Below are 27205 nucleotides of genomic sequence, written 5' to 3'. Positions count from 1 at the left end.
CTGGGATGAAGGTGCTATGGACGCGGTCCCATCCAGCAAAAATGAAGGCAAGATTGACAACTTAACACTGAGAAGTTATGTACCTACCATAACGTTCCATGTTAGTTGTCTTCTTCTCGCCTTCTTTTTTGCTCCCCACCCACCATCCCCCTAGCCTCAATAGACCGAAAGGATTTCCCTTTTTTATCAGGGTCTTCACCCTTCATAATTTGAAGCCTAAACTGGTTATCCTTGGGTAACTATACCTTCAGGTAGTGGCACATGGGAGTTTTTCCCCCTTTCCTTCTCTCCCTTTGGTTGGGAGGCTAAAATTGCTATGTTCTCAGCTACCAAACGAGATCTGGGTAGTTAGCGCCTAGCATCATGGGATACAGGGTTGCCTCGAGCAGGTAAAATTAGCTCTCGAGCTTTACTATAGGCTGAGTCGGAGCCGAGGATTGGCTCCGAACCCATCCAGCAAGAAAGAAGGCGAGAAGAAGATAACTAACATGGAACGTTATGGTAGGTACATAACTTCTCATTTTGCTTTGTCTTCCATACTAGTTAAATATTGTCCTAAATGCTCCAGCAGGTTTACCATCTCAGCTTCTTTGTCATGTATCCCCATTAATAGCTCAAGACATATGTACCCTAAACTGATTGCAACTTCAACAATTAGTTACAGAATTGTTTTCGCCACTGTGCTAGTGGTAAATATCGTGACTTTAGTTTCGCAGTACCTTTCGAACTTTTGACCAACTTCATCTTCATAGTGCCTCAGTTCCATCATACAAGTCATTTGTCTCTTTACCTACTCATTAAATCAGCTCATTGAATGTTGAGTAAACTAAAGTACTTAGTGGATTTAACCACTTAATAAATAGAGCAGCTTACAGATCTGACCAACTTAAGTGAGCACCACAGATGTGCCACCACTGGTACTCCTGTCATTTCCAAGCTGCTTATTGATCATTGGTATGTGCCGCATTTTGCAGCAATACCTTCTGGATACTGGGGATGGGGAGCAGTTTCTTAATAACATGCCCTAATAAATGTTTCATGTTTCAGTGGTGGATAATTAGATAGATTTGTATCCTTTTTATTGCTTGACTGTAAGAAATGTATGTGCATGAGGGTTATATATCAGGAGGGTCAGGCAATGACTTTTTCTGCAGTCTGTGACTGATGGTGCAGTACTCTCTGGTGTACTTACTGAAGTGGTTTGGGTGAGAAGCTCACTTGAGTGAGGTTCTGCCCTTTTCTTTTCCAAGGTCATCACTGCAGGTGAGACTTTGCAAAGGTGTAAAATTGGAAAAATTTAATGCTTGAGTTTGTCAGTGTTAAGTTGAAGAAGTTCAGCAGTGTCATTAAAGTACTGTTCTGGAGCTCTTATGCCATTATTGATTTACAAAATATAAAACCACCATACGCTAGTTCATTTCTCTTTAACTCGCAACATTTAAAATCACCAGAAATAAGTCTAGTTCACTTTAAATGCATCAGGAGAATCAGCTGATATAATGCACAAAGGTAAGCATTTTCAAACTTTAATTAATCTTACTCGAACATAGCTGGATTTTAATGTCGTATTGGCTTTAAGTAAAACTAAAAATACTGGTAATATTTCTAGCATTAGTCTTATATTCAGATTTATATATTCTAAACATTTTTATATTTAATTTTTATATTCTTGAAGTTCAAAAACTTTCCAAAGTGCAAATCCAATACCTACAGTTTTTTTGGATCTATATTAGATGAGCGACCGTTACGATGTTAGAATCATAGATGGTCGACATCATATGATCGAATGTTGGAAAGGTCGAAGGTGAAAGTCAATGGCTTTTCACACGCAGAATGGGAAATTTTCCCTTTCTGCACTGAAGTGCATTCTCGGAGTTGGTATATTTAAGTAGGTTGAGTATGGGGGGCACAGGGGTGCTTGCCCCCCTGCTCAGAGCAGTAAGTTGTTTTTTTTTATTTTTTTTAATTTTATTATGTAGTCGATGTTTCGAACTTTACTCATATGAGTTTGCTCATGTGAGGTTCAAAGTTTTGAAACTTCAATTATATAATATAGACCCGTTTATTTATCCAAGATTTTTCATCCCATGAATTTGTTTGGAAAAATTCTCTCTCTACGCCTTCCAAGTGTTTACTATCAGAACAGTTGTAGATATACAAATAACATGCACAAAAAATGTGCTCCTCACTTGTAGCCTTTTGAATTTTTTTTTGTTGTTATCCCACTGTTCATGCACACACTTTACAAGTAAAACCTTACTTCCCTTTTTTGGTAGGTATTAATGTGCCTTTATGTACTGTTCTTATACCCTCAGCTGCCCCGTCTATATGTCAAGCACTAACAGTATTATGCATGCTCTATAGTTATTGTTCTTCTTTGCAGTTACAGCCTTCTCATTTCATTTCAGGTTCGTGTATTAGCACTGAAGATTTTGACCACGGCTTATACAGTCAGCACTCAGAGGTCCGCATCATTTCCTGTCGACAGTATGGTACACATGTTACTGTTCCTAAATGATGCTGAAGCTACTAATTTCCTGAAATTTTATGGACTGACTGTTTCTGAAGGGTAAGAGATCATTATTTAATCTTTGTAAAGCTAAAGCTTGATAAAGTTTTACCAGTCACAACATGTTAGTTTTAAAATAGACTTGATACTTTATGAACCATTTTGTTAGTGTATTATATGTTCTTTCTTCATTCTGCTCCTTTTGTTTGAACCTGCTTAATCTTTTAGCACAGCGATTGCACAGTAAAAAGTTAGGCATTTTAGATCAGTACTGTAGGAAAAGAGGCCTTGAGCAAGATACCATCACAGCAGTAATGTGCATGCCTGCAGTTTGTAGTTTTGAAGCTCATGACCCACAAAGGTACCCCTTGCTCTCAAGTGTTCCTTTCAGAACTGTTTGTTTATAGAGCACTGGTTTTGCTAGAAGTAATAGTAACCCTTGCAGGGCATAGAATCTTGACACAAACAAGATTTGTTGGTACAAACACATTATCTGATCTTGTTAATCTTCTTTCCATTCATCACCGATGGGTTCGGTTCCGAGCCCCCGGAACTGAGTCAGACTATTACCAAGCTTGTGCCATCGAAAAAAACTCTCAAACTAAGCTTTTACCCACATTGCCCTTCACCCTGTTACCTCAGATCTTGTTTGCCACTTAGCAGTAAAACCGCGTTTCAGCCGAACTCTCAGTTAAGTGGATATTTTTTGAAATTTTGTGAGAAAGTTGTTTAACTCTCTTATCATTAGTGATTTATATTCTTTGATTTTCACTTTTACAGGTAGATTTACCCCATCTCTCTTTCCTTCTACCCATTTGGTAATCTGTTAAGTACCATTGGTGGTATGGCCCTCTCTCCTTACCCTTGTAGTATTCCTTGAATACCATAGCTGGTATCTTTTTCTTCTCCATCTAGTTGTGTGTTTTTGTTCTTGGGATAGATACACTGTGTTTTTTGTTTAGTTTTAGACTAGACTGAATAGGATTTGACATTGTATTTGAAGTTTTTGATTGTTAACTTGTCATGATGTCTGACAAGAAGGGTACTTTGGGTTTCAAGCACTGTACTTCGTGTAAGGGTAAACGTCTTAACAGTGACTCTTACGATGATTTTGTTTATTGCTTGGGGGTGCCCCATCTTTTGGTGCAGCCTCCCTGTGTAATTTGCCAAAGTTTTAGCTAGTGCAAGAATAAGTTTATTTTATAAGGCCTACTTAAATTGCCTATTTCAGAGGCCCTTTCTGCGATGGAGTTCTCAACCCCTCCTAGAAAAGATAAAAAAAAAAGGTCCCATTCGGTTACCTCTTCACCCTCGGGTGACCAGGGCACGTCCATCAAACCTAAAGTACAAAAACTTTCTTCGGAGCATGTCTGCCTTGTCAGCTCTGACATTATCTGCTCCAGGCACTACATCTGTTACTTTATCGGTACCAGCTTCGGCTCTGATACCGTCTCCAGCATCAACCATAAACCTGCCTATTATGACTTCGGCACCGGGTGTCACTTCGGCACAGTGCACGCCTTCAATGCTCCGAGTGGCCCTTTGGCATCAAGCTCTGTTACGGCTCAGACTACAATAGCTTTGACTCCACTGCTTCCAGTCTCCACACTTGAGACTTTGGTGCCGGTAGACCCCGCACCACAGACCCGATACTCTCTGTCCGTAGATCCATTCCTAGGCCAAGTGTATAGCCCATTCCTCCTAGATTGACCAGACTCCCCATCGGGAGTAACCACTAGATCCACCAGGACTCTTACAGAACTCGATGTGGTGTGTCTTGTGGATCAGCTGCTGGCAGCCACGGGCATACCCATGCCCTCCAGGACCCATCCCCCTTCGGTATTGGGGTTGATCTCCCCACAGACTCCATTCTATTCTCCTCCTTTGACCACCTCGGTTCCAAGGTCTTCTGCTCTGATGTCTCTCTCAGAACCCCCTGTCTCAATCCAGTAGTGGACCTCACTTTGATTCTGGGACCGTCCGTTTGGTTCCTACTGAACTAGTCTTTTCTCAACCCCATGGTTGGGCTGCAGGCTGTTTAGTTGGTGGCATGGTTCCGAGTATTTGTTCGGTTCTGTCCTCTGTACCGGTAGTTTTGTCTGCTCCGATCCTGCTTTTGAGGCTCCATCCACGGGGTGGATTTGATTGAGTGAGGTGTGACCCCAGTTCCGAGGTTGTCTTTCTCTGTTCCGGGCTCCCATCCTTCTTCGGGCAGACCTGCTTTCCACGCGATGGAGAGGGCTGTTGCTTCTGGAAACATTCCGCCGACATCAGAACCCTAGTTTTCTCCTCTTGAGTTACAGCTGCCGCACACCACCTTCTCAGGACTCTGGGCGGGGAAGTCGCAGGAACCTACTATACAAGGTACCCACTCATCCAAGTCCTCCTCAGAAGCCCCCACTGAGGAGCCCCAGCTGAAGATATTGTGTAAGAGGAAGCACATAGACTCACCTGAGGAGTCTCTTACAGAGGACACGGATTTTGATGATGGTGAAGGGTCCCCACGGTCATCTCCTGATGATGTCTCCTTTGGAGACATCCTTGAAATGTTGAAACAGAGGGGTGACTGAAAGTCTCTTCTACCTCTTGGGTGACCCCGCCTGCAGACGAGCTAGTTCAGCTCATAGTGCAGCGTGCCTGGAAAAACCCTGACTCTGTTGAGGTGATCCCTCAGAGACCCGGCAAAATTCTCTTCCCACCTGAGGAACACCCACATTGATCCAGAGGTTTACAAGTCGATGCTATGGTGGTGGAGGCAGCCACTAAAAAGGACCTTGCTGAACAGAGTCCTACTGTCCACCCTCCCAACAGAGTCCCGAGCCGTCGACAGATTGGGGAAGCGAGTTTTTGCTTCAGCAACCTTTGCCATATGGTCCCTGAACTACTTGGCACATTTTATGAGGCTCCAAAGAGACTTGATTTCCGAACTCTCTGGAACACTGTCAGGACAGGTGTCTGACGAGGTGAGGGACAAATTTGCCTCGCAGCTCGCAGCCCTGGAATCAATCTCCAGTTCGTCCATGAGATTGCTTTCACATGCAACCGAAGGGGCAGCTCGAGACATTTTTTGGCTGAAGCCAACTTGGTAATAGGCCAACTTGGTTCCAAGGGCTTGGAACCGAACCCATCGGTGGTGAATGAAAGAAGATGAACAACACAGATAGAATGTTATGGTAAGACATAACTTCTTTTTTTTTAGTAAAGTAAATGCATACTTACTGTGTGAATGCTGTTTATTAAAAGTCAATAATATCCCTTTGGAAATATTAGCAACTCCTTATTAGCTGCAAAAGGTTTTCCATGTGGTGAAGTGTATTTATGCTAAAGATCACATTATATATTGAAGTCCTTCTCTGAAGGTTCGATACTGGTTATATTACATCAAGACTACACATCTAAGTTGAACCAAAGAACTGAATTTGCATTTTTCAGAGCAGAAGCAGTACTACAGAGTCACATGTACTTAAATTTTAGATCTAAAGTAGTTTTCATTTGGTTTTCAACCTTGTGGGTTCCTGGATCCGTATCTGATCTGACTCTGCCACATATCCAGCATCTGATCCAAGCTCAAAGCTCCTCCCCCTACCCATAATGCTCCGGTCTACTTCCTCCCTTCAGATCTCGTTTGCTGCCTATATGTCTGCATTGTGATCCGAGCTCTCTGCATAAAAGGTTTGGATAAGTGCTATTTTTTAGTGTAAATCTTTCCCTTTTTCTCTCTCTATTCCTTTCTACCTCTCCCCACCATGTTTCCGTCAGTTAAAAAAAAAAAAAAAACTCTCTCTCTCCCTTTTCTTTTTTTGCATGTGTGGTCTGTGTGATTGTGAGTGTGCTTGATCTGAGGTTGGGACATGTCTGATGCTTCCAAACCTGGCTTCAGAAAGTGTACAGAGTGTGGCCATAAGCTCTTCCCAGCCAGTGTCCACGGTCTGTGTCTGTGATGGGGCAGCCCATCTCCAGACCCTCCTCTTCTATCTGTGCCAGGTTTAATCCCCGGGCACTTAAGGACAGGAGGGACAAACTTATACTTAATGGCCTTCTTCCCTCTTCGAGGACTCCAGTCCCTGTGCCCCAGCCTTCTGCCCCTGCCTCCTCCCCGGCCTCTGGGACTCAAACTCCTGCCAAGAGAACTGGGGATGGGGACAAGACTTGTAGAAAGGATAGGTCAAGGATGCGATTCCCAGATTGCTTGGCTTCGGCCAGCCTGCTACCAAAAGGTAGGTAGGCTCCAAGATGAGAGTCTCCCCAGCTCCGTTCTCCTTAGTTTTCCATGGAGCTGGAGGAGCCCCAGATCTGGTCACTGCCTTAGGCTTCCCCTTACTGCCCCTCCAGGCTGGTGTCGGTCGCCTCTTCCTCCCGCTCCACCCAGAGCCTTAGCGAAGCAGAGATGGATAGGATGATTTGGAAGTTCATCTGCACCCAGATACAGATGGGAGTCTTGCCTGCTCCCTTCTCACTCTGGAGCGGTGAGCACACAGCCCTTTTTCACCCTGATTACTCCTTCTCCGATCCGACCTTCGGTTTTGGAGCCCTTGGATCCGAGGAATCTTGGTGTCAAGGGGCCGGAGCTGACTGTACCTTGTACCTCAACTCCGGCTATGGCCTTGAGCAGGTCAGATCAGACTGGCTTGAATCAGACAAGCTCTCGGAACTGTAGCCTCGGCATTGAATCCGAGGGGATTGGTGTCGGCTCTGTGTGTGTCAGAGCGCAGCCTTCTTCTTGGTGTCTCTGTACTGGAGGTTCAGCTCTAACTCCCCTGTCGGGTCAAAGGGTGACAGCTTCTACTGTCCTTTCTCAGGATGCCATTCCCCATTGGTTTTCAATATTGTGGAGAGGGTTCTCTCGATATCCTCGAGACCCTTGACCATCTCGTCTTTGGACTCCACCCCAACTCCCCTCCTTTTCTGGTGCGGTTCCGGCCATCCTGCCATCTCAGGGACAGCCTGCCACCACTTTGCCTCAGGAAACTTCCACTCGGGAGCAGCAAGATGTTGGCGAGTCCTACACAGAGACCCCCACTGAGGTGATCCCTCACAAACGTACGTGCAAAAGGAGGCACTTGGACTCCCCACCGGAGTCTCTCACTGAAGACACCGATTTGGAGGAAGGGGAAGGTTCCCCCGATCACCCCCCCCCCCAGAGGATGTCTCCTTTGGAGACATCATGGAACTCCTTCGCCAGCGAGGGGGTGGTCTGCCCAAAACCCTACCTCGGATGAATTTGTATTCCTCGAGGCATTTGGCACAGGGCCCTCAACTTCCTGGGTGTCCCTTCCAACAGATCCTTTAGTGGATCTCATTACATCTTGGGCAGGGAAGGAACCGGACACTGTGGAGCCCATTCCCAAACATCTGAAGAACGTCTTGAGACCCCCACAGATAGATCACATTGGAACGAGAGATCCCCCATTGATGCCATGGTGGTGGCAGCAGCCACTGGGAAAGAGCTCACTCCGGAGAGCTCTATGGTCCATCCTCCTGTTCGAGAGTCAAGGCCGATGGACCGTTTCGGGAAGCAGGTATATACTTCAGCGACCTTCTCTGGGCTCTGAATTACATGGCGCATGTGATTCAGCTGCAGTGAGATCTAATTAAGGAGATCACTGAGTTGACCCTGGAGTCCATGTATGCGGAGGACAAGAAGATTTTCTCCATTCGTATGGCCACTCTAAAATCAGTTGTGATCACCTCTATGCACCTCCTTCCATGCAACGAAGGAGCCGCTAGGGTAGCTGATACAGGCGTTGCCATCAGGTGGCATGCCTGGCTCCGGCTCTGTCAGTTTTCGGAATCTTTTCAAGATGTCCTTTACAATTGCCCCGTATGACTATACTTCCCTGTTTGGGAAGTCTATATGTGAGACTCTAGTCTTGAGTGAGAACGACGGGAAAACTCTGCCATCAGGATCCACTTCTTTGCCCCTCAGTGATCCTTCTGTAGGAATCAGCGAGGGATTAAGAAGATGTGTTTTCAGAAATCTCAGAATTTTCCCCGAGACACTCAGGACTCACCTTCCCCCAGGGGCAGAGGGGGATTTGATAGACATTGCCGTAGAGGCAGAGGGGGGTCTGAGAAATTACGGGTCTCAAGAACCTTTCTCGGACAGACCCACTCAGCAACCCTGAAGAGTTGCCTGACTGCTCGTTTCTGGAGGCACTCGGGGGGGGGGGGGGTTGTCATTGGGTGTTACGAATTATATCCAGAGGCTATTAAATCCCCTTCCTTGAGCCACCTCCACCGCCCAAACACCTCCCGGACAGCAGTGGAAATCGTAAAGCTGCTAAGAAAGCAAGTCATCCAATCCATCACCCTAGACCACTTTGGATCAGGTATTCATTCCAGGTTCCTTTTGGTGCCAAAGAAAGCGGGGGACCTAAGACCCATTTTGGATCTATCCACCTTGAACCTGCCTGCGGTCAAGGTGAATTTCCAGATGGTCACCCTTCAAGCTATCCTGCCCTTCCTGCAGGAGAACGATTGGATGTGCTTGATCGACCTCCAGGATGAGTTCTGTCATATCAAGACGGACTCTCTGAGGTTTCTCTGCTTCCTGCTTGGAGCCAGTTGTTATCAGTTTATAGCACTCCCCTTTGGTCTCACCACAGCCCCCAGGTTGTTTACATGTCAGTAGTAGCAGCTCACCTGAGACATCAGAGCATTCAGGTATTTCCCTACCTGGCTGCTTGGCTCCTCGCTGCCCTGTCCAGACATCAACTTTGTCAAGCGAGGGATTCTTTTCTCCTCCTAGCCCAGAGGTTGGGCATTACCATCAGTCTCAACAAATTGTCTCTGACCCAAGTCCAGACTTTAGACTTCACTGGGGGCGCGATTAGACACAATTCAAACCAGAGTGTTTCTTACTCCAGACACAGAATACCCAGTCTGAAGCTACATATCCTGTGCATTTTTCAAACTCGGTCTCTGACAGCGGAAAGTGTATTAAGGATGTTGAGGTTCATGGTGGCCACAATCAGTCTCTCTTCCTTTGCGCATCTTCACATGCGGATTCCTCAGTGCATCCTTTCAGTACAATGGTCCCTGTTAGATCTTCCATTTTTTCACCCTGTCTGTATCTCACAAGTGTGCAGGGAATCACCAGGAATGAATACACCACTGAAGGATCTGGGCTGGGGACGTCCCTTTCTCCCACCATTTCCCCATGGCCACGATGACTGCGGACGCCTCCCAGCTGGGGTGGTGGGTGGCACTGCTTGGGAAGGACAGTCCAAAGAATGTTGTCTCCCTACGAAACCAATTTGCATATCAATGTCCTGGAGATGAGGGCAGTGCTTCTGTTGTTGCCTGCTCTCCATGCCCATCTCCCTTCATGAACTATTGCTATCATCTAGATGGATGATATGTTGATGTTCTGGTACATCAACAAACAAGGGGGAACCAGATCATATCCCCTATGTCCGCGAGGCCATGAGAGTATGGGAATTGGTGATCTCCACCAGCCATTTTCAGGTGGCACCGCACATTCTGGGGAGGTCCAACATTCAAGTGGACAGGCTCAGCAGATCTTTTCTAATGCCTCACAAGTGGTTTCTGAATCCTTCAGTAGCAGAACAGATCTTTCACAACTGGGATCAGCCTTGCTGCGATCTATTCACCTCTCCTTCCAACGCAAAATGCAGCAAGTTCTTCACTCTGAATCCTCTTCAAAGAGAAGCCCCCAGAGGCGCTCTGATTCATTCTTGCCCCCCCAGTCTTCTGTATGCTTATCCTCCACTTCCCTTAATATCAAAAATTCTTCAGAAAACTTGCAAGCTGGGGAGCTTAGTTATCCTCATTGCCCCAATCTGGCCTCACCAGATCTGGTTTCCCCTCTCTGAGGTCTCATCTGTTGGCTCCACCATGGACATTGGAGCAACTTCCAGATCTCATATGTCATCCCTTAGGGATTCTCCATCCAGACCTGGACAGTGTAAAGCTCACTGCTTGGATGCCGCAGTTCAAATGATAGTCAGGACTCCTGGATTATCCTCTACCATCAAAAGAATCCTAGTGGCGGCTCATAAGTCTTCCACCTGAAAAGAGTATTCCAGCTAATGGAAAAAGTTTTTCTAGCTGGGCCTCTCAGCGTGCATTAGATCCTTTCATGGCTCCAGTTTCTGCTGTGTTGGAATTTTTATCAGCAATTTTTCAACAAGGTGCCAGTTTTTCTACTGTCTAAGTTCAACTTGTGTCAGCTGTTCTTCGTGTTTCACTTTTGCAGTCATCACATTCGGGTTATCCTGCCAGGGGTAGCCCTCAGTCGGTCCGAATACCAGAGGCTTAGTATTTCTGCGTCATTTGCTGTCTCTCCAGGACTGACATCAGGTCATCAGTGGTATAAAATCAGGCAGCCAGTACTATTGCATCAGTCTTTCTTGCTGAGGAGCCTGAAGCAGAACCAGTTCACACGAGTGCTGGTTGGCCTCTACCTGAGTTTTCGTTATTGAATTGAAGTTGAAGTCTTCTAAAGCTAAGTACCCCGTTGGGGATCCTTTTTTGTTGCTCTAACCGATGTCAGAAAAAGTTAACAACTGTCTCACCTGTGGAAAGCAAATACCACACCGAGACTTCCATTCTTACTGTGTCACCTATTTAGGCCCAGACCACGACTTCCCTTGCTGTCACTTTTGTGCTTTGTTCAACGTCAGAATTAAACGTCGTCGGGCCCTTACTGTAACTAGATATTTTCGCTCTCAGTCTTCGATTTCCAATATGGCTTCGGTAAGCCATCCAACTACCAATCTTCCAAAAAAAAAACATAAGGATAAAGACAGACAGACTGCACAGGTCCAAAACTGCCAAAGACACTTCCGGTAAGCTAGTCGTCAGTTCTCCGGTCCTCCGTGAGGCGCTTTTGCAGCTACTGATGCCCGATTCTTTGGACCCTTTGGGAGTGAGACTCTTCTTTCCCTAAGGATCCTGTGGATGTCTCTACCTTAGATGGGTTTGGAGCCGCTGAGCAGGCACTGGCTTCCGAGGAAGTACTTCGCACTACCGATACTCGACACAGACAGACTTCTTTCGCTTCTTCAGTTCTTTCTAAAACTACCGAGTTTCTAAGGCCCAGGGTACGAACTATGCCCCAAAAATCGATGACCCAAGCTCAGGCACCTGCTTCTTTGCCTCAATCTCAAATGCTTAAAATGGCGGAAGACCATATTATGCTTATTAGAGGAAGCCAGGCTACCCTTTCCAAAAGAAGAAAAAAAAAAGACTAGTCACCAGTAGTTTTATCTGAACAGGAGTCTAACAACTCTGATGCTTCTAAATATGAAGACGTGCAACCCTTCTCTGCTTGTGAGGATTCTGATGCAGAGGAATCCATTCCTTCTGCCTCTCCACCTGAGGATTTTTCATTTGAGGAAACCCTTCATACTTTAAGGGAGCATTTCCAATGGGAATGTCAAGACTATCCTTCAGTCAAAAAAGAGAATCAGGGAATTCTTAGATTTACCACAGCACACACTTTTGGTCATTCTTCCTGTCCTGGATGTTGTGGATGATGATTTTATGGAATCCAGTTTGACTCCTGACACCCTTCCTCCTTCTCCCAGGAAACCTGACAGGTATTACAGAGTCCCTCACTCTGACAAATTCCTTTTAAAAATCCTACTGCTGACCCAGAGGTCATCTCTCAAGGACCTAAAGGAATTAAAGCAACCTCAGCCAAGAATCCCACCCCCCTAGGACAGGGATTCCCGAGCTTTAGACAGATGTGGTAAAAAAGTATACACCTCTGCTACTCTTGCTATTAGAGCATTAAATTGTCAGTTCCACATGCTGAAATATCAGCATCATACCATAGAACTCCTCAAACAAAAAATGTCTTCCTTTCCTGCTTGTGCAGAAAGTAAAGAATTACAAGAGCTACTGCATCCTGCAAGTCAAGTTACTAAGCATACCTTGCAATGTGGCTTTGATGTCCTAAAAGCATCTTGCAGAACAGCAGTCACTGGTTCTGTCCTTAGAAGGCATGCTTGGCTTAAGGAACAGACCTTGCCAGACCATGTAAAATCCAAATTATTGGACGCACCATTGAACAAAGACAATTTATTTGGCACCAAGGCAGAAGAGGTCTTAAAAAAGATGGAAGAAAAAGCTAAATCTATGCAAACAGTTAGACTTCTTACAGGTCCAGCCTCAGAGGTTCAGTAGGCATTGCCCCTCTAAGCACTGGTCCTTTCCTGCCCCCTCCAGGCCAGCTCAGCCCAGACCAAGGGGAAGCAGACCCCCCCGACAGCAGCCTCAGGGAATGCAGAGATCTAATCAATGTAGTTCCTTCTCTTCAAAAACGGGGAAAGCCACCCCCTTATGGTAAGAACTCACAATGACTTTACACCTCCACCCCTTACCTCTGCCCACCTGCTTGTGCCCCTAGAAGGAAATCTCTCCTTCCATGCAAGCAACTGGGCCTCTATTACCAGCGACCGATGGGTCCTCAACATAGTGTCCCAGGGATACAAATTTTATTTCCACACTCTGACAACCCCAAAAGGGTTCTCAGATCTTCCATCAAACCAGTGGGCAGAGGCTAAAAAGCAAGTCCTTTCCCTGCTCTCCATGAGGGCAATACAGCATGTTCCTGCAGAACAGATAGGCCAAGGTTTCTATTCCAGACTCTTCCTGGTACCCAATCCTCGATCTATCCATTCTAAACACCTTTTTGGTGATACCAAAATTCAAAATGCTCACCCTCCAGCTGCTTCTACCTATGCTTTCCAAGGATGCTAGGTTAGCCACCCTGGACCTAAGAGGCCTACCTACACATCCCAATCAGGGAATCTTGTAGGAAATATCTATGTTTCAGGGCAGGATCTATACACTTTCATCTCTCTGCACTTCCCTTTGGCTTATCAACTGCTCTCAGAGTTTTCACAAAATGCCTGGCTCCAGCCATTGCTTTTTGCAGACAAAGAAATATTCAGATTTACCCATACTTAGACGATTGCCTGATTTAGGCAAACAGGAAAAGCTGTTACAGCACCTGACCTTTGTAAAGTACCTTCTGACCTCCTGGCGTATACTGTCAATGAAAAGAAATCAAAGCTAGTCCCCACACAAAAAAATTGTGTTCCTGGGAGTAAGCCTGGACACAGCATCCCAGATGGCATTCCTTACTCCAGAAAAACAAGCCTACATGACAGACTACTGCTCTCAACTAGCCACCAGAACCCAGTTAACCGCAAGGAAAATCCTGCAAGCTCTAGGGTTCATGGCTTCCTGCATCTTACTCATTCCATATGCCAGGCTGCATATGTGGAAACTACAAAGGTACCTAAAAAGCCTTTGGTGTCAACACTCTCAAGACCTGGAAACACTCATACCAGTGATACCTTGTCTAAGGAAAGATTTTCTTTGGTGGGCAGCAGCTTGCAACCACAACCAGGGACTTCCCTTCTAACAATTCCACACCGCCCAGACCCTCACCACAGATGCATCATTCTATGCCTGGGGTGCACACTTAGACAGCAGGTGGATTCAGGGCCACTGGAGCCCAAATCAAATGCATCTGCACATCAACCAAAAAGAGATGTTAGCTGTTCAGTATGCCCTGACAGCCTTCAGACCCCCACAGTCCCCGGGGCCTCTACTGATCAAGACAGACAACACCACAGTGATGTGGTATATCAACAAAAAGGGAGGGACACACTCTTATCCTCTCTGCAGGCTCCCCCTTCCCCTTTGGCACACAGCCTCAGCCATGCAGATACACCTGCTAGGACAGTTCCTGTCAGGCTCTCTAAACTCTTTGGCAGACAACTTAAGCAGAAATATGCTAGACCCACACAAGTGGCAGCTAGACCACAACACCTTCAACCTTGTAACCCAGAAATGGGGCACCCCGAAGGTCGACCACTTTGCCTCCCACTCGAGTCATCAGCTCAGAAAATTTTGCACCAGGAAACCTCACAGGAAGGCCTGGAAAGTAGATGCCCTATACTTCCAGTGGGTGAACCTCTCGGTCTATGCATTTCCCCCTTTATCACTCATATCAAGGGTACTGCTCAAAATAAGGGAGGAAAAGCCGAAGGCAATCCTGATTGCCCCAGACTGGCCCCGCCAGCACTGGTACCCACTGCTGCGCAGCCTGTCTCCCCTGCCACCATGGCACCTACCTCAGATCCCTACACTCCTGACTCAGGGGAATGGAGAATTCATGCATCCAATTGCAGACCCTCATTCTGACAGCCTGGCTTATTCCCTGACCACCCCTCAAGCTGCCAGCCTAAGCAAACAAATTATAGATGATATACGTGAGGCCAGAGGCCCCAGCACTAGGAAATCCTATGCTGACATGTGGAAATTTTTGCACCTGGATCCAGGCCAAGCGAGCCGGAACAGCACAGCCCCTCCCTACCTCTCATCCTAGATTATCTGGCAGATGACTACACAGGGGTCTATCTTTCTCTTCTTTTAAAATTCATGCCTCTTTCATCTCTGCTCATTACAGCACAGAGCCTTCTCTCTTCTCACACCCTCTCATCAAACAGTTCCTAAGAGGGGCTAATAACTTCAGGCCATCCAGAAGAGCTTTACCCCAGCTTGGAACCTTAGCTTTGTGTTGGAAAAGCTCACCGTACCCCCCTTTGAATCTGCAGCTTCAGCAGAATTAAAATTTCTGTCTTGGAAAACAGCCTTGCTTCTGGCCATCACTTCAACTGGAAGAGTATCAGAGCTACAAGCATTCATGGCTGTAGAGCCCTTCATTATTTTCCATGCTGACAGAGTCTCACTCACGACTAACCCATCCTTCATGCCTAAAGTGGTGGTCCAGTGAGGCTCTCAACCAGTCCATACATTTGCCCACCTTCTTCCCTAACCCACAGAACAAGGGGGGAAGGATTCTGCACTCTCTAGATGTGCACAGTCACCTCAGATTCTATCTGGACAGGACTAAATCTTTCAGAAAAACTGATCAATTGTTATTCAGCTTCGCAGCAGGAGCAGAGGACAAGGTCATATCCAAACAATCTCCAAATGGATAGCACACTGCATCCATTTCTGCTGCAGACAGCATGGGAAACTACCTCCAAAGGGGGTCAGAACACATTCCAACAGAGCAACCTCCACCTCTGCAGCATTTCTCATAGGGATCCCCACCAGGGACATCCTAGAGGCTGCAACATGGACATCTGTTCATACCTTCACCAAGCATTACCACCTGCCTGTCTTTTCCAAGTCCAGGTCAGGCTTTGCCACCACAGTCCTGCAGGGCATCCTTGTAAGCCCACAGTCTTCTTGACTGCCTCCACCCATTTCTTCAGCTTTGTGAGTCCACTCAAATGTGATGAATGAAACAGTGAAACATGAAGAATATAGTACAGTTGTTTACACTTAACATAAATGTCGATGTTCGAGTGTATTCACTGTTGCAGTCTTGGTTTCCCTCCCTCCACCCCCCTTGTTTCTCTCTCCTTACAGGGGATTCCTTTTATTTTTGGTATTTACTTCTACTGGTGGTGTTCTTCCACCATAACCTAGCTCCCTATATGGGGGGCTCATGACAGGGCAAGAAAAACTGGTGTAATGGTGTCAGCTGCCTGATTTTATACCACTGACGACCTGACGTCAGTCCTGGAGCAAGAGCAACCAACACAGAAATACTAAGCTTCTGGTATTCGGGCCAACTGAGGGCTACCCCTGGCAGAATAACCCAGATGTGATGACTGAAACAGTGACTACACTTGCACATCTACATTTATGGTAAGTGTACACAACTGTACTTTTTGTTGTTGTCATGTGGGAGATAAGGTACCTTTCTTATTGACTCCCGGTAAAGGATCCTACGCCACCGTGGGATCTTACCAGAGTGCTTCAAGCCTTAGTCTCGTCTCCCTTTGAACCTGCAGCTTCATTGGATATGCAGTTTCTCTCCTGGAAGACTGCCTTTCTAGCTGTCATTACTTCCGCTAGAAGAGTTTTGGAACTTCAGGCTCTATTGATCAAAGCCCCTCACATGATTTTTCATAAGGACAGGGTGTCTTTGTGTACTAATCCATCCTTTCTACCTAAAGTCGTTTCAGAGGCCAACATTAATCAGGCAATCAACTTCCAGTTTTCTTTCCAAATGTTCAAAACAAGGGGGATACAAATTGCATTTACTAGACGTGCACAGACAGTTACGTTTCTACTTGCACAGGACAAAAACCTTTTGTAAGTCTGACCAACTTGTAATTTCTTACTCCAAACCCTTTTTAGGGAAACCATTCTCTAAAGTTAACATAGTCTGTTGGATTTCTCAGTGTGTCATTCGGGTTTATTCAGCCAGGGGGATTCCCCCGCCAAGTCAGGTGAAAGCGCATTTCACCAGGTCTATGGCCACATCAGCAGCTTTTTGGTTGAGTTTCATTAGATGATATCTGTTCTGCAGCCACTTGGTCCTCATCCCATACTTTCATCTCACATTAAAATTGGACATTGTATCCTGGAACGGGGCATCCTTGGGCTCTGCCTTGCTCTGGAATATCCTTCCATGAGGGCCTCCCAGGTGTCTGGTAGCTGGGGACTGTGTCCCACAGGTTAAGACCAAGTGATGACAGCTACTTCGGATAAATAAGTTATGTACTCACCATAATGTTCCACCTGAGTAGTTCTTCATTTGTCTTCAACCGTCCCTCCTTCCTTCCCCTTGCCTTGTGTGAACTGCTGGTGACTCCTAAGAATAATGGAGGTCACCTCCGTAGGGTGCTCTTTATCCTTGTTTTTGGGATCTGGTACGGGCAAGTCTCTGTTGGGTCGGGTGATGGTACTGGATTGGACAGCAAACTCGATCTGAAGGGAAGGAGTCAGGAGCATTATGGCTAAGGGGAGGAGCTTTGAGCTTGTATCAGATGCTGGATATGTGGCCGATATAGATCCGGGAACCCACAGGTTGAAGACAAATGAAGAACAACTACTCAGATGGAATGTTATGGTGAGTATATAACTTCTTTTTCTGACATATTCTTGGAGGCTTGGGATTGTATGATAAAGTGCTTAAGATCTCTGACTTTTGAGTCACAGAAGGCATTAGTTCAGAAAATGGAGGAATTTTTGTGATAGAAGTTGACTGTTTTTAGAAGGTAAGCCAGCTCTTGTTACTTGAACAAAATAAGGCATCGTCTGTGTGGCCTTCTGGTGTGATGAGACTTTCATTGGTCCAGGGATGCATAACATTTGCTTGATATTGTCTCATGTTGTACTGGCAGTAAGCCTTAATGGTTAAAGGCTGTGAGCTGCATCTTGAAGATGTGTTTTGATATCCACACTCTTTGCATTCTTTGACATGTGTACGCCTGCTAATGCAACCAAACCTGCTAGGGCAACACTGAAATTGGATGGTTGTCTAAAACACTAAGCATATCTTTTATCAGACAATTTAGGATTAAATCTTAGCAGACTTCATTACAGTAGTTTTGAATCTGATTTTGGCTCCATCCTCCATGACTCCCCCAGTGTTGATCCATAAGTAGGCACTTCTTTCTTCACTTCTTGTTCTGTTCATTTGGAAAAGGATTGTGCTTGACAAATGATTAAATATTCTTCCTCGTTCCATTATTTTCCTTTGTCAGTGGACATACATTATTGTTTTCTGGCCTGAGTGTAACACTCAGTGTTGTTCGTTTTAATGGCGCCATTCACAGGAGGTGGCAAAAATGTTGGCGGGCTTAACTGGCAAAATGCTGAGAAAGACTGAGCCAAAGCAGAAAAATGTTTTGAGACTAGGAACTCTTTCAGGTGTTGCTTTTTTCCCCAGTACCTTTTGGAGTAAACTGAAAAGGCTTTATCTGATTCAAGTACTTTATAGTACTTTCTTATGTAGTGAATTTGTACTGAAGTAGGGGTTCTTACGATAGGCATATTACAATTACTTTAACTATTCATGTTAGAGAAAGGTCATTACTGCAGTATAAGATCCTTCCTCCATTCCTCTGTCTAGTCTTGTTTCCTTGTTAATTTGAGAGTAGTTCCTTCCCTTTCTAGGAGCTGACCCATCTTTGTAGATCCCTGCTTTGTCCCCTTAGACGATCATTTAAGCCTTTATCTCATCTGAAATTTATATTATGTAATTAAGTGTGCACTTCCTAATACCTTGTAACTGTAAACAGTACAAATGTATTACATGGTCTTGGCCCAATTTCTTTCATTTGCGTAAAATTTAGAACTTGGATGTAGATAAAAATGTGGTGGAGGCTTAAACCAAACTTGTTACTTAAAGAATCCTGTTATATACTAAACTATAGAACTTCTCAGTTGTGGGCTAATAATGAAATAAACTGGAATGTGTATTTGTGACAAATTAATGTGAATAAGTGAAATGGGCAAAATATGTTCTCAGTATTTGTCTGATTTATGTATTTTGGTTTGATTTCATTATGGAAGCAGTAGTATGGTATTTTAAAGAATTTCCCCATTAGAAGGCTGGAAGTCAGTTGCCAGGTATACATCATTGTTTTTGCAGTGAAAGTTTTATTCAAAGTAGAGGAAATGTGGAAAGTTTCTTTCTTGGACTTTCACCATCATTGATGTTGGCTTATTGACCTATGGTTCCTACGTTTCCTGCTACTCTCCTTTTACAGGGCTTCCACAGTTTCCTGTCTTTCACTGTTCAAGCACTTAATCATCCTAGAGACATCCAGCAGCTCTTGAAGTCTGACCAGAAGATTGATGGGCCACCTATGGCCAAATCCTATTCCTGTATGAATTTAGTGCAGCAAGAATTTTATTACTCTGTTGTCTATGTATTTTCATAATAGGTGTCACTGCTGCATTATTAATCCTTGTCTAAGCATGATTGTCTACAGTAGATGTCCACCCTTCTGGTATTTTCCAGAGGTATTGTGTATGTCCAGAATAAACAGAGTTCCTCCTCCTTTAGCGCACCACACATCTGTCTGATTTAGTGCTTAAATTGATAGATAAATAAATTGAAGAGACGTTGATGACATCTTTCATTTCTTTTCTACTGCTGTAAGTTGGTTTTCATTAGTCTCTCCCTTCCTTCAGGCAACTTCCAGAGTGTTTTCTTTATTTTGGGAACTGTGTGTCTGTGTGTGTGTGTGTGTGTGTGTGTGTGTGTGTGTGTGTGTGTGTGTGTGTGTGTGTGTGTGTGTGTGTGTTTTCATTGGATTACATGGAGTAATTCTTGCCTCTTTGCTTTTGAAACTTCATCATTCATATTTGCATTAGATCCAAGATCCATGAGGTACCACTGACGTCAGGTAGTCAGGGGTATAAAGCATGCAGCCGATGCCATTACATCAGTCTTTCTTGCTGTGCAGTGCCCGAAGCAGAAGCAGTTCGCATGTGCCGGTCAGCCGACTCCTGAAATTTTCATTTTTGAGTTTCAGATCCGAAGTCTTCAACTAAGCTAAGTACCCTGTTGGGGATCCTTTTTGTTGCTCTAAACCGATGTCGGTAAAAGTTAACAATTGTATTTCTTGTGGAAAGCAAATACCTCATAAAGATTTTCACTCATACTGCATTCCTTGCTTAGGCCTAGACCATGACGTACCTCACTGTCAGTTTTGTGCCTTATTCAAACCTCAAACTATTTGTCGTCCGCCATTTTCGCATCTAAATATTTTGGTACTCTGTTCAATTATCCAGAAATGGCTTCGGTAAACCACCCGACTACCGACATTCTGAAAAAACGCAAAGATAAAGACCACATAGGTGCAAAGCTGCCAACGACGCTTCTCCTAAGCTAGTTGCCAGTTTGCCAGTACTCAGTGAGGTGCTTTCGTGGCCCCTGATACCCACTACTTTAGATTCGCAGGCCTCTACTGAGACCCATTCGGAGTCCGGTATGCCGCAAGATGCTTCTTCGACTATGGAACCTGTGGATGTCTCTACCTTGGATGGGTCCAGAGCTGCTGTGCAGGCACCGGCTTCTGAGGGTGTATTCAGGCCTACTGACTTGCATAGTAAACCAACGCCAGTTTCTTCTTCAAGGCCTAAAACTCAATCCTTACCTAGAAAATCAACACCCAGACCGCATGGCCAGGCCCCTATGCCTAAAAAACAAATGATAAGAATGGCTGAAGACCTTATTACTCTAATCAGTGGAAGCCACCCTTCTCCCTCTGAGACCTAGGACTGATTTTCTGTCTGACGTCTGATTCTTGTGATTAGGATTCTGAAATTTCTGTTTCCTCTGATGACCAGGAGTTGCCCTTATCTACCTATGAGGATTCTGATGCAGAGGACTCCATTCCCTCTGCTTCCCCTCCAGAGGATTTCTCTTTTGGTGAAACTTTGCATACTCTTAGGGAGCATTTCCACTGGGAAGCCAGGATTACTCTGACTCCAAAAAGAGGCTTAGGGAATTCTTACTCCTGCGTCAACACAGGCCATTAGCTATCCCTCCTGTACTGGACATTGTAGATGATGCCTTCTTTGAATCTAGCCTGGCCCCTGACACTTTACCTCCGGCTCCCAGAAAACCTGACAGGTATTACAGGGTACCTGACTCTCACAAGTTCCTCTTTAAGAATCCTACTGCGGATCCTGAGACCATTTCACAGGGACCCAAGGGCATTAAGGCTACTATTGCCAAAAACCCTACCCCTTTGATAGAGATTCCAGGGCCCTGGATAGATGGGGTAAGAAGGTATACACGTCTGCAACTTTGGCCTTTAGGGCCTTAATCTGCCCATTTCATATGTTAAAGTATCAGCAGCATATTATTGGTTTGCTTAAACAGAAAATGTTAATTGCCAACTGTGCTGAAAATAAAGAATGACAGGATTTAATGCATTCTGCTGAACTAGTTGGAAAACATACTTTGCAATGTGGTTTTGATTCATTAGAGGCATCTTGCAGGGCTGCTGTCACTGGGTCTGTACTTAGAAGGCATGCTTGGCTTAAGGAGCAATCTTTGCCAGATCATATTAAAGCTAAATTACTGGATGATCCCTTAAACCAAGACCGCCTGTTTGGCAACAAAGCAGAAGAAGTACTTAAGATGGAGGAAAAAGCTAAATCTACGCAAACTGTTAAAGATGTCCTGCAAGTACAGTCTCCCAGATTTAGTAGGCATTGACCTTCTACGAATTGGTCCTTTCCTGCCTCTTCCAGGCCTTCTCAGTCCAAACCCAGAACCAGCAGAACACCAAGCTTCACTCCCAAGGTACTCACAGGCCTAAGCAGTGGGGGGGGGGGGGCTCCCACTTCAAAAGCTGAGAGTAGTAAGACACCCCCCTACAGTAAACTGTCACAATGACTTAACTTCAAACCTTCCAAGCCCTGCTCATCTGACTGTTCCTTTAGGGGGAAAAATCACCCTGCATACAAGAAACTGGGAACTCATTACCCAAGACAAATGGCTTTTAAGTATAGTTTCCCAAGGATACAGATTCCACTTCCACTTCTTACCAACCGCAAACAGTTGGCCACACCTACCCCCAAATCAGTGGGCAGAGGCTCAAAAGCAAGTTCTCGCTCTTCTAAACATCAGGGCCAGAAGAAGAATGGGGGCAAAGTTTCTACTAAAGACTTTTTCTGGTACCCAGAAAAGACCATTCCTGGTGTCCTATCCTGGACCTGTCTATCTTAAACACTTTTTTGGTAATCCCAAAATTCAAAATGCTAACTCTTCATCAGCTGCTTACCATGCTAGGCAAAAATGCCTGGTTGGTAACACTGGATTTAAAGGAAGCCTACCTGCACATCCCAATCAGGGAATCTTGCAGAAGATACTTACGCTTCAAAGCAGGCTTACACGCACGATCAGTTCTCTGCACTGCCCTTTTGCTTATCTACTGCGCCTAGGGTATTCACAAAGTGCGTAGCTCCAGTCATTGCATTTTGCAGGCAAAGAAATATTCCAATATACCCGTACCTGGATGATTGTCTAATTCAAGCAGAAAGCCAGGACATACTATTAAATCATCTGGCATTTGTAAAGAATTTACTAACTTCTCTGGGGTGCACCATAAATGAAAAGAAATCACATCTAGTACCTTGCCAACAAATTGTATTCCTGGGACCAAGCTTGAATACAACTTCCCAGATGGCCTACCTCACGTCAGAGAAACAAGTTCATTTGACAGCTTACTTCACACTAGCCACAATGACCCAGCTTAACTGCAAGGAAAATCCTGCAAGCCCTGGGGTTCATGGCTTCTTGCATTCTACTAATTCCATATACAAGACTGCATATGAGGAGACTACAATGGTATCTAAAAAGCCTATGGTGTCAACATTCTCAGGACCTAGAATCAATGATTCCTATCATACCTTGTCTGAAGCTAGAGTTCCTTTGGTGGGCAGAGGCCTGCCACCAAAACAAGGGACTGCCATTCACTCTACCCACTGCCGCCCAAACCCTAACAACAGATGCATCAGACTATGCATGGGGGGCTCACTTGGCAGGGCAGTGCATTCAGTGCAAATGGAACCCGTGTCAAATGCACCTGCATATTAATGAAAAATAAATGTTAGCTGTGCAGAATGCTCTGACAACCTTCAGGGACCACATTCTTCCAGGACATTTATTGGTAAAGACGGACAACACCACGGTTATGTGGTACATAAGCAGGGGGGAACCCACTCATACCCTCTCTGCAGACTAGCCATGGCTCTGTGGAACACAGCCTTGAGCTACCAAGTGCACCTACAAGTTCATTTCCTGCCAGGCAAGCTAAATACACTGGCAGATGACCTAAGCAGAAATCTCGTGGACCCTCATGAGTGGAAACTGGAACCAAAGATATTCAACATGTTGAGAAACAAATGGGGGAGCCCAGAGATAGACCTTATTTGCCTCCCCTCAAACTAACAATTGAACAAATTCTGCATAAGGACTCCCCACAAACAAGTTTGGAAAGTGGATGCTCTGTCTTTCAGATGGAAAAATCTATCAGTGTATGCCCTTCCTTCTCTGCCTCTCCTCTCCAAAGTACAAATAAAGATCAAACAGGCTAAACCAAGGACGATACTGATTGCACCAGACTGGCCTCACCAACACTGGTACCCCCTCTTGCGCAGTGTGTCACTGCTGGCTCCATGGCACCTGTCTCAGACCCCTACCCTGCTGTCACAGCAGGAGTGCCAGATGTTCTTCGTGTTTCACTGTTGCAGTCATTACATTTGGGTAATCTGCTGGCAGGTTGCCCTCAGTCGGCCTAAATTCCTAATTCTTGGCTCCTGCGTTGGTTGCTGTCTTCTCTTCCATGACGTCAGGTCTTCAGGGGTATAAAACATGCAGCCAACGCCATTTTCTTTAGTCTTTCTTGCTGCGCGGTGCCTGAAGCAGAAGCATTTCGCAAGTGCCGGTCGGCCGACTACTGAAATATTCGAGTTTGTGTTTCAGAACCGAAGTCTTCACTAAAGCTAAGTACCCCATTGGGGAAACTTTTTTCTTGCTTTTTACTGATGTCAGAAAAAGTTAATAATTGCATTGCTTGTGGGAAGCAAATGCCTCATAAGGATTTCCATTTATACTGTATTCCTTGCCTAGGCCCTGATCACAACATTCCTGGCTGTCAGTTTTGTGCTAGACTTAACCAACGCACTATTAAGCGTCACTACATTTTTGCATCAAAGTATTTTGGAAACGGATTTAACTACCCAGACATGTCGTCTGGTAGCAATCCGACTACCAAAGTTCATAAAAGACGCAAAGAACAGAACAGAGAAAGGCAGTTGAGATCCAAAACCAACAACAAAGCTTCTCCTAAGCCAGTCGCCGGTACTCAAGTGAGGCGCTTTCGCAGCCACTGATACCTGCTACCTTCGAGTCGCAGCCCTCTACCGACACCCATGTGGAGTCCGGCATGCCGCAAGATACTCAAGGTATTGGACTGATGGATGTATTTCCCTCGGATGGGTCCGGAGCCGCTGAGCAGGCACTGGCTTCTGAGGGTGTATTCAGACCTCAACATTTGTATGTCAAACCGACGACAGCTGCAAAACCAAAGAGAAAAGCAACTTCTAAAACTAAAAAAAACTGACGCATGAGTCACGTGCACAGGCCTCTATGCCTAAAAAGCAGATTATCAAAATGGCTGAAGACCTTATTACCTTGATCAGGGGTACCTATTCCCTTCCAGATAAGAGGCCTAGGCAAGACACGGACTATGAATCTTCAGATCAGGTTTCCATTTCTTCTGATTCCTCTTCTGATCAAGAATTATCTTTACCTCCCTATGAGGATTCGGATGCTGAGGAGTCTATTCCATCTGCATCTCCTTCTGAGGATTATTCATCTGGAGAAACCTTGCAGACTTTGAGGGAGTATTTTCACTGAGAGAGTCAAAATTTCTCAGAATCAAAAAAGAGGCTCAGGGATTTCCTTCTCCCTCAGCACAAGCCTTTAGCCATTCCCCTTGTGGATCCATTGTGGGTGATGTGTTTTCGGAGTCAAGCTTGACCCCTGACTCCTTACCTCTGGCTCCCAGTAAGCCTGACTGATATTACAGGGTCCCTGACTCTCATAAATTTTTATTTAGAAATCCTACTGCTGATACTGAAACTATTTCACAGGATCCAAAGGGAGTTAAGCCTGACGGATATTACAGGGTCCCTGACTCTCATAAATTTTTATTTAGAAATCCTACTGCTAATACTGAAACTATTTCACAGAATCCAAAGGGAGTTAAGGCCTCAACAGCCAAAAATCCTACCCCCTCTGACAAAGATTCAAGGGCACTAGACAGATGGGGAAAAAAGGTTTATACATCTGCAACCTTGGCAATCAGGGCCTTAAACTGTCAATTTCATATGCTTAAGTACCAACAACATGTTATGGGATTGCTGAAACAGAAAATGATGATGATTTCAGAATGTGCAGAAAATAAAGAATTGCAGGAATTATTGCATGCAGCTGAACAAGTTGGAAAGCATACTTTGCCATGTGGTTTTGATTCCTTAGAGGCCTCCTGCAGGGCCGCAGTTACTGGATCTGTGATTAGGAGGCATCCCTGGTTAAAGGAACAAAATTTGCCTGATCATGTTAAAGCTGATGCACCTTTACATAATGATTCTCTGTTTGGTATTAAGGCAGAAGAGGTTTTAAAGAAAATGGAAGACAAAGCTAAGTCTTTGCAAACTGTTAAAGACTTCTTACAAGTGCAGCCACCAAGATTCAGTAGACACTGGCCTACAAAAAATTAGTAATTTCCTGTGTCAGACAGAACTCAAAGGGGCAAATCCAGACGCCCTAAGGGTTCCAGATACCAGCCGCAGGATTCATACAGGTCAAAGCAATGGGACGCTTCCACTTCCAAATCTGGAGGAGAAAAAGCGCAAACCTACAGAAAGCAATCCCAATGACTTCCCTCTGCCTACCCCAAGCACTTATCTTTTGGCAGCACCCATAGGGGGAAAATTAGCACCTTTTGCTCAAAATTGGCAGTTTATAACCCAGGACAAGTGGGTACTAAACATCGTATCACAGGGATACAGATTTCATTTCCACACTCTGCCAATGGCAAATGGTTGGCCAGATCTGCCAAAAAATCAATGGGCAGAGGCACAGAAACAAGTTACGTCCCTCGTGGATATGGGGGCCATTCAGACAGTACCAGAACAAGAAAAAGGACAAGGTTTTTACTCAAGACTGATGTTCATCGTGCATACAGCTGCAGTCATAACAGATGGGTTCTCTTGCCGTCAGGCGGGTCCTCGGTCGGCCGAATTCCAAAGTCTAGGTTCGGCGTCAGTTGTCGTCGCTTTCTTTCCTGATGTCAGTGCGACGGGTACATAAGACACAGCCGACGCCATTTTCTTCAGTCTTTTTTGCCGCACGGTGCCCAAAGCAGAAGCAGTTCGCAAGTGCCGGTCAGCCAGCTCCTGAAATTACGAAAATTTGGAAACCGAAGTCTTCTTTAAAGCTAAGTACCCCGTTGGGGAAACTTTTCTTGCTCAGACCGATGTCTGACAAAGTTAACAATTGTATTTCTTGTGGGAAGCAAATACCGCATAAGGATTTCCATTCCCTCTGTATACCTTGTTTAGGCCCAGACCACGACGTCTCGGGCTGACGCTTTTGTGCTACTTTCAATAAACGCACTATTAAGCATCGGGCGGAGTTCGCCCAGCCCTTTTTTGGTAAAGCTTTTAATTATAAAATGTCGTCGGAGACTCCAACTACTGTTTTGTCCAAAAAACGCAAGGACAAAGACCGACACACGAGGCTTAGAGAATTTCTTTTGCTACCTCAGCACAGACCTCTGGCGATACCTCCTGTCTTGGACATACTTGATTATGTTTACTCGGAGGCTTTCCTTAATCTGGATTCCCTGCCTCCTGCCCCAGTCAAGCATGATAGGTACTACAGAGTTCCTAACTCACACCAATTTCTTTACAAAAGCCATAATGCTGACCCTGAAACCATTTCTCAAGGCCCCAAGGGAATGAAGGCCTCTACTGCTAAGAATCCATTACTTTCCGAGAGAGAGTCTAGATCCTTAAAAAGGTGGGGAAAAAAGGTATATACCTCGGCCACCCTAGCCATGAGGGCCTTAAATTGTCAGTTCCATATGCTTAAATATCAGCAGTTTCTGTTATCACAATTAAGGAATAAAATGTCACAACCTGAACAACCAGATTTGAAGGAGTTGCAGGATATGATGCATAGTGCCGAACAAGTGGGTAAACACACCTTACAATGTGGCTATGATGCTCTAGAGGCCTCAAGTAGAGCTGCTGTTACAGGATCAGTCATTCGTAGACATGCCTGGCTTAGGGAACAATCCTTGCCTGATCATGTTAAAG

The 27205-nt window shown here is 45.1% G+C and overlaps 1 protein-coding gene across 1 annotated transcript in view; it reads left to right on the top strand.

Annotated features, from left to right (window-relative positions):
• LOC122792701 (germinal-center associated nuclear protein-like) overlaps nt 1-27205 on the top strand; it is a 1487771-nt gene that overhangs the window by 697524 nt on the left and 763042 nt on the right. Inside the window, exon 11 of the mRNA XM_044060286.1 lies at nt 2409-2569. Coding sequence (XP_043916221.1) covers nt 2409-2569 — 161 coding nt within the window. The remainder of the gene's footprint in view (nt 1-2408; nt 2570-27205) is intronic.

The sequence above is a fragment of the Protopterus annectens genome, chromosome 2.part0 (assembly GCF_019279795.1).
Source record: "Protopterus annectens isolate FY-2018-M chromosome 2.part0, PAN1.0, whole genome shotgun sequence".
NCBI classification, from domain to species: domain Eukaryota; kingdom Metazoa; phylum Chordata; order Ceratodontiformes; family Protopteridae; genus Protopterus; species Protopterus annectens.
The sequence above is the reverse complement of the archived record's forward strand: the minus strand, read 5'-3'. Positions and strand labels throughout refer to the sequence as shown.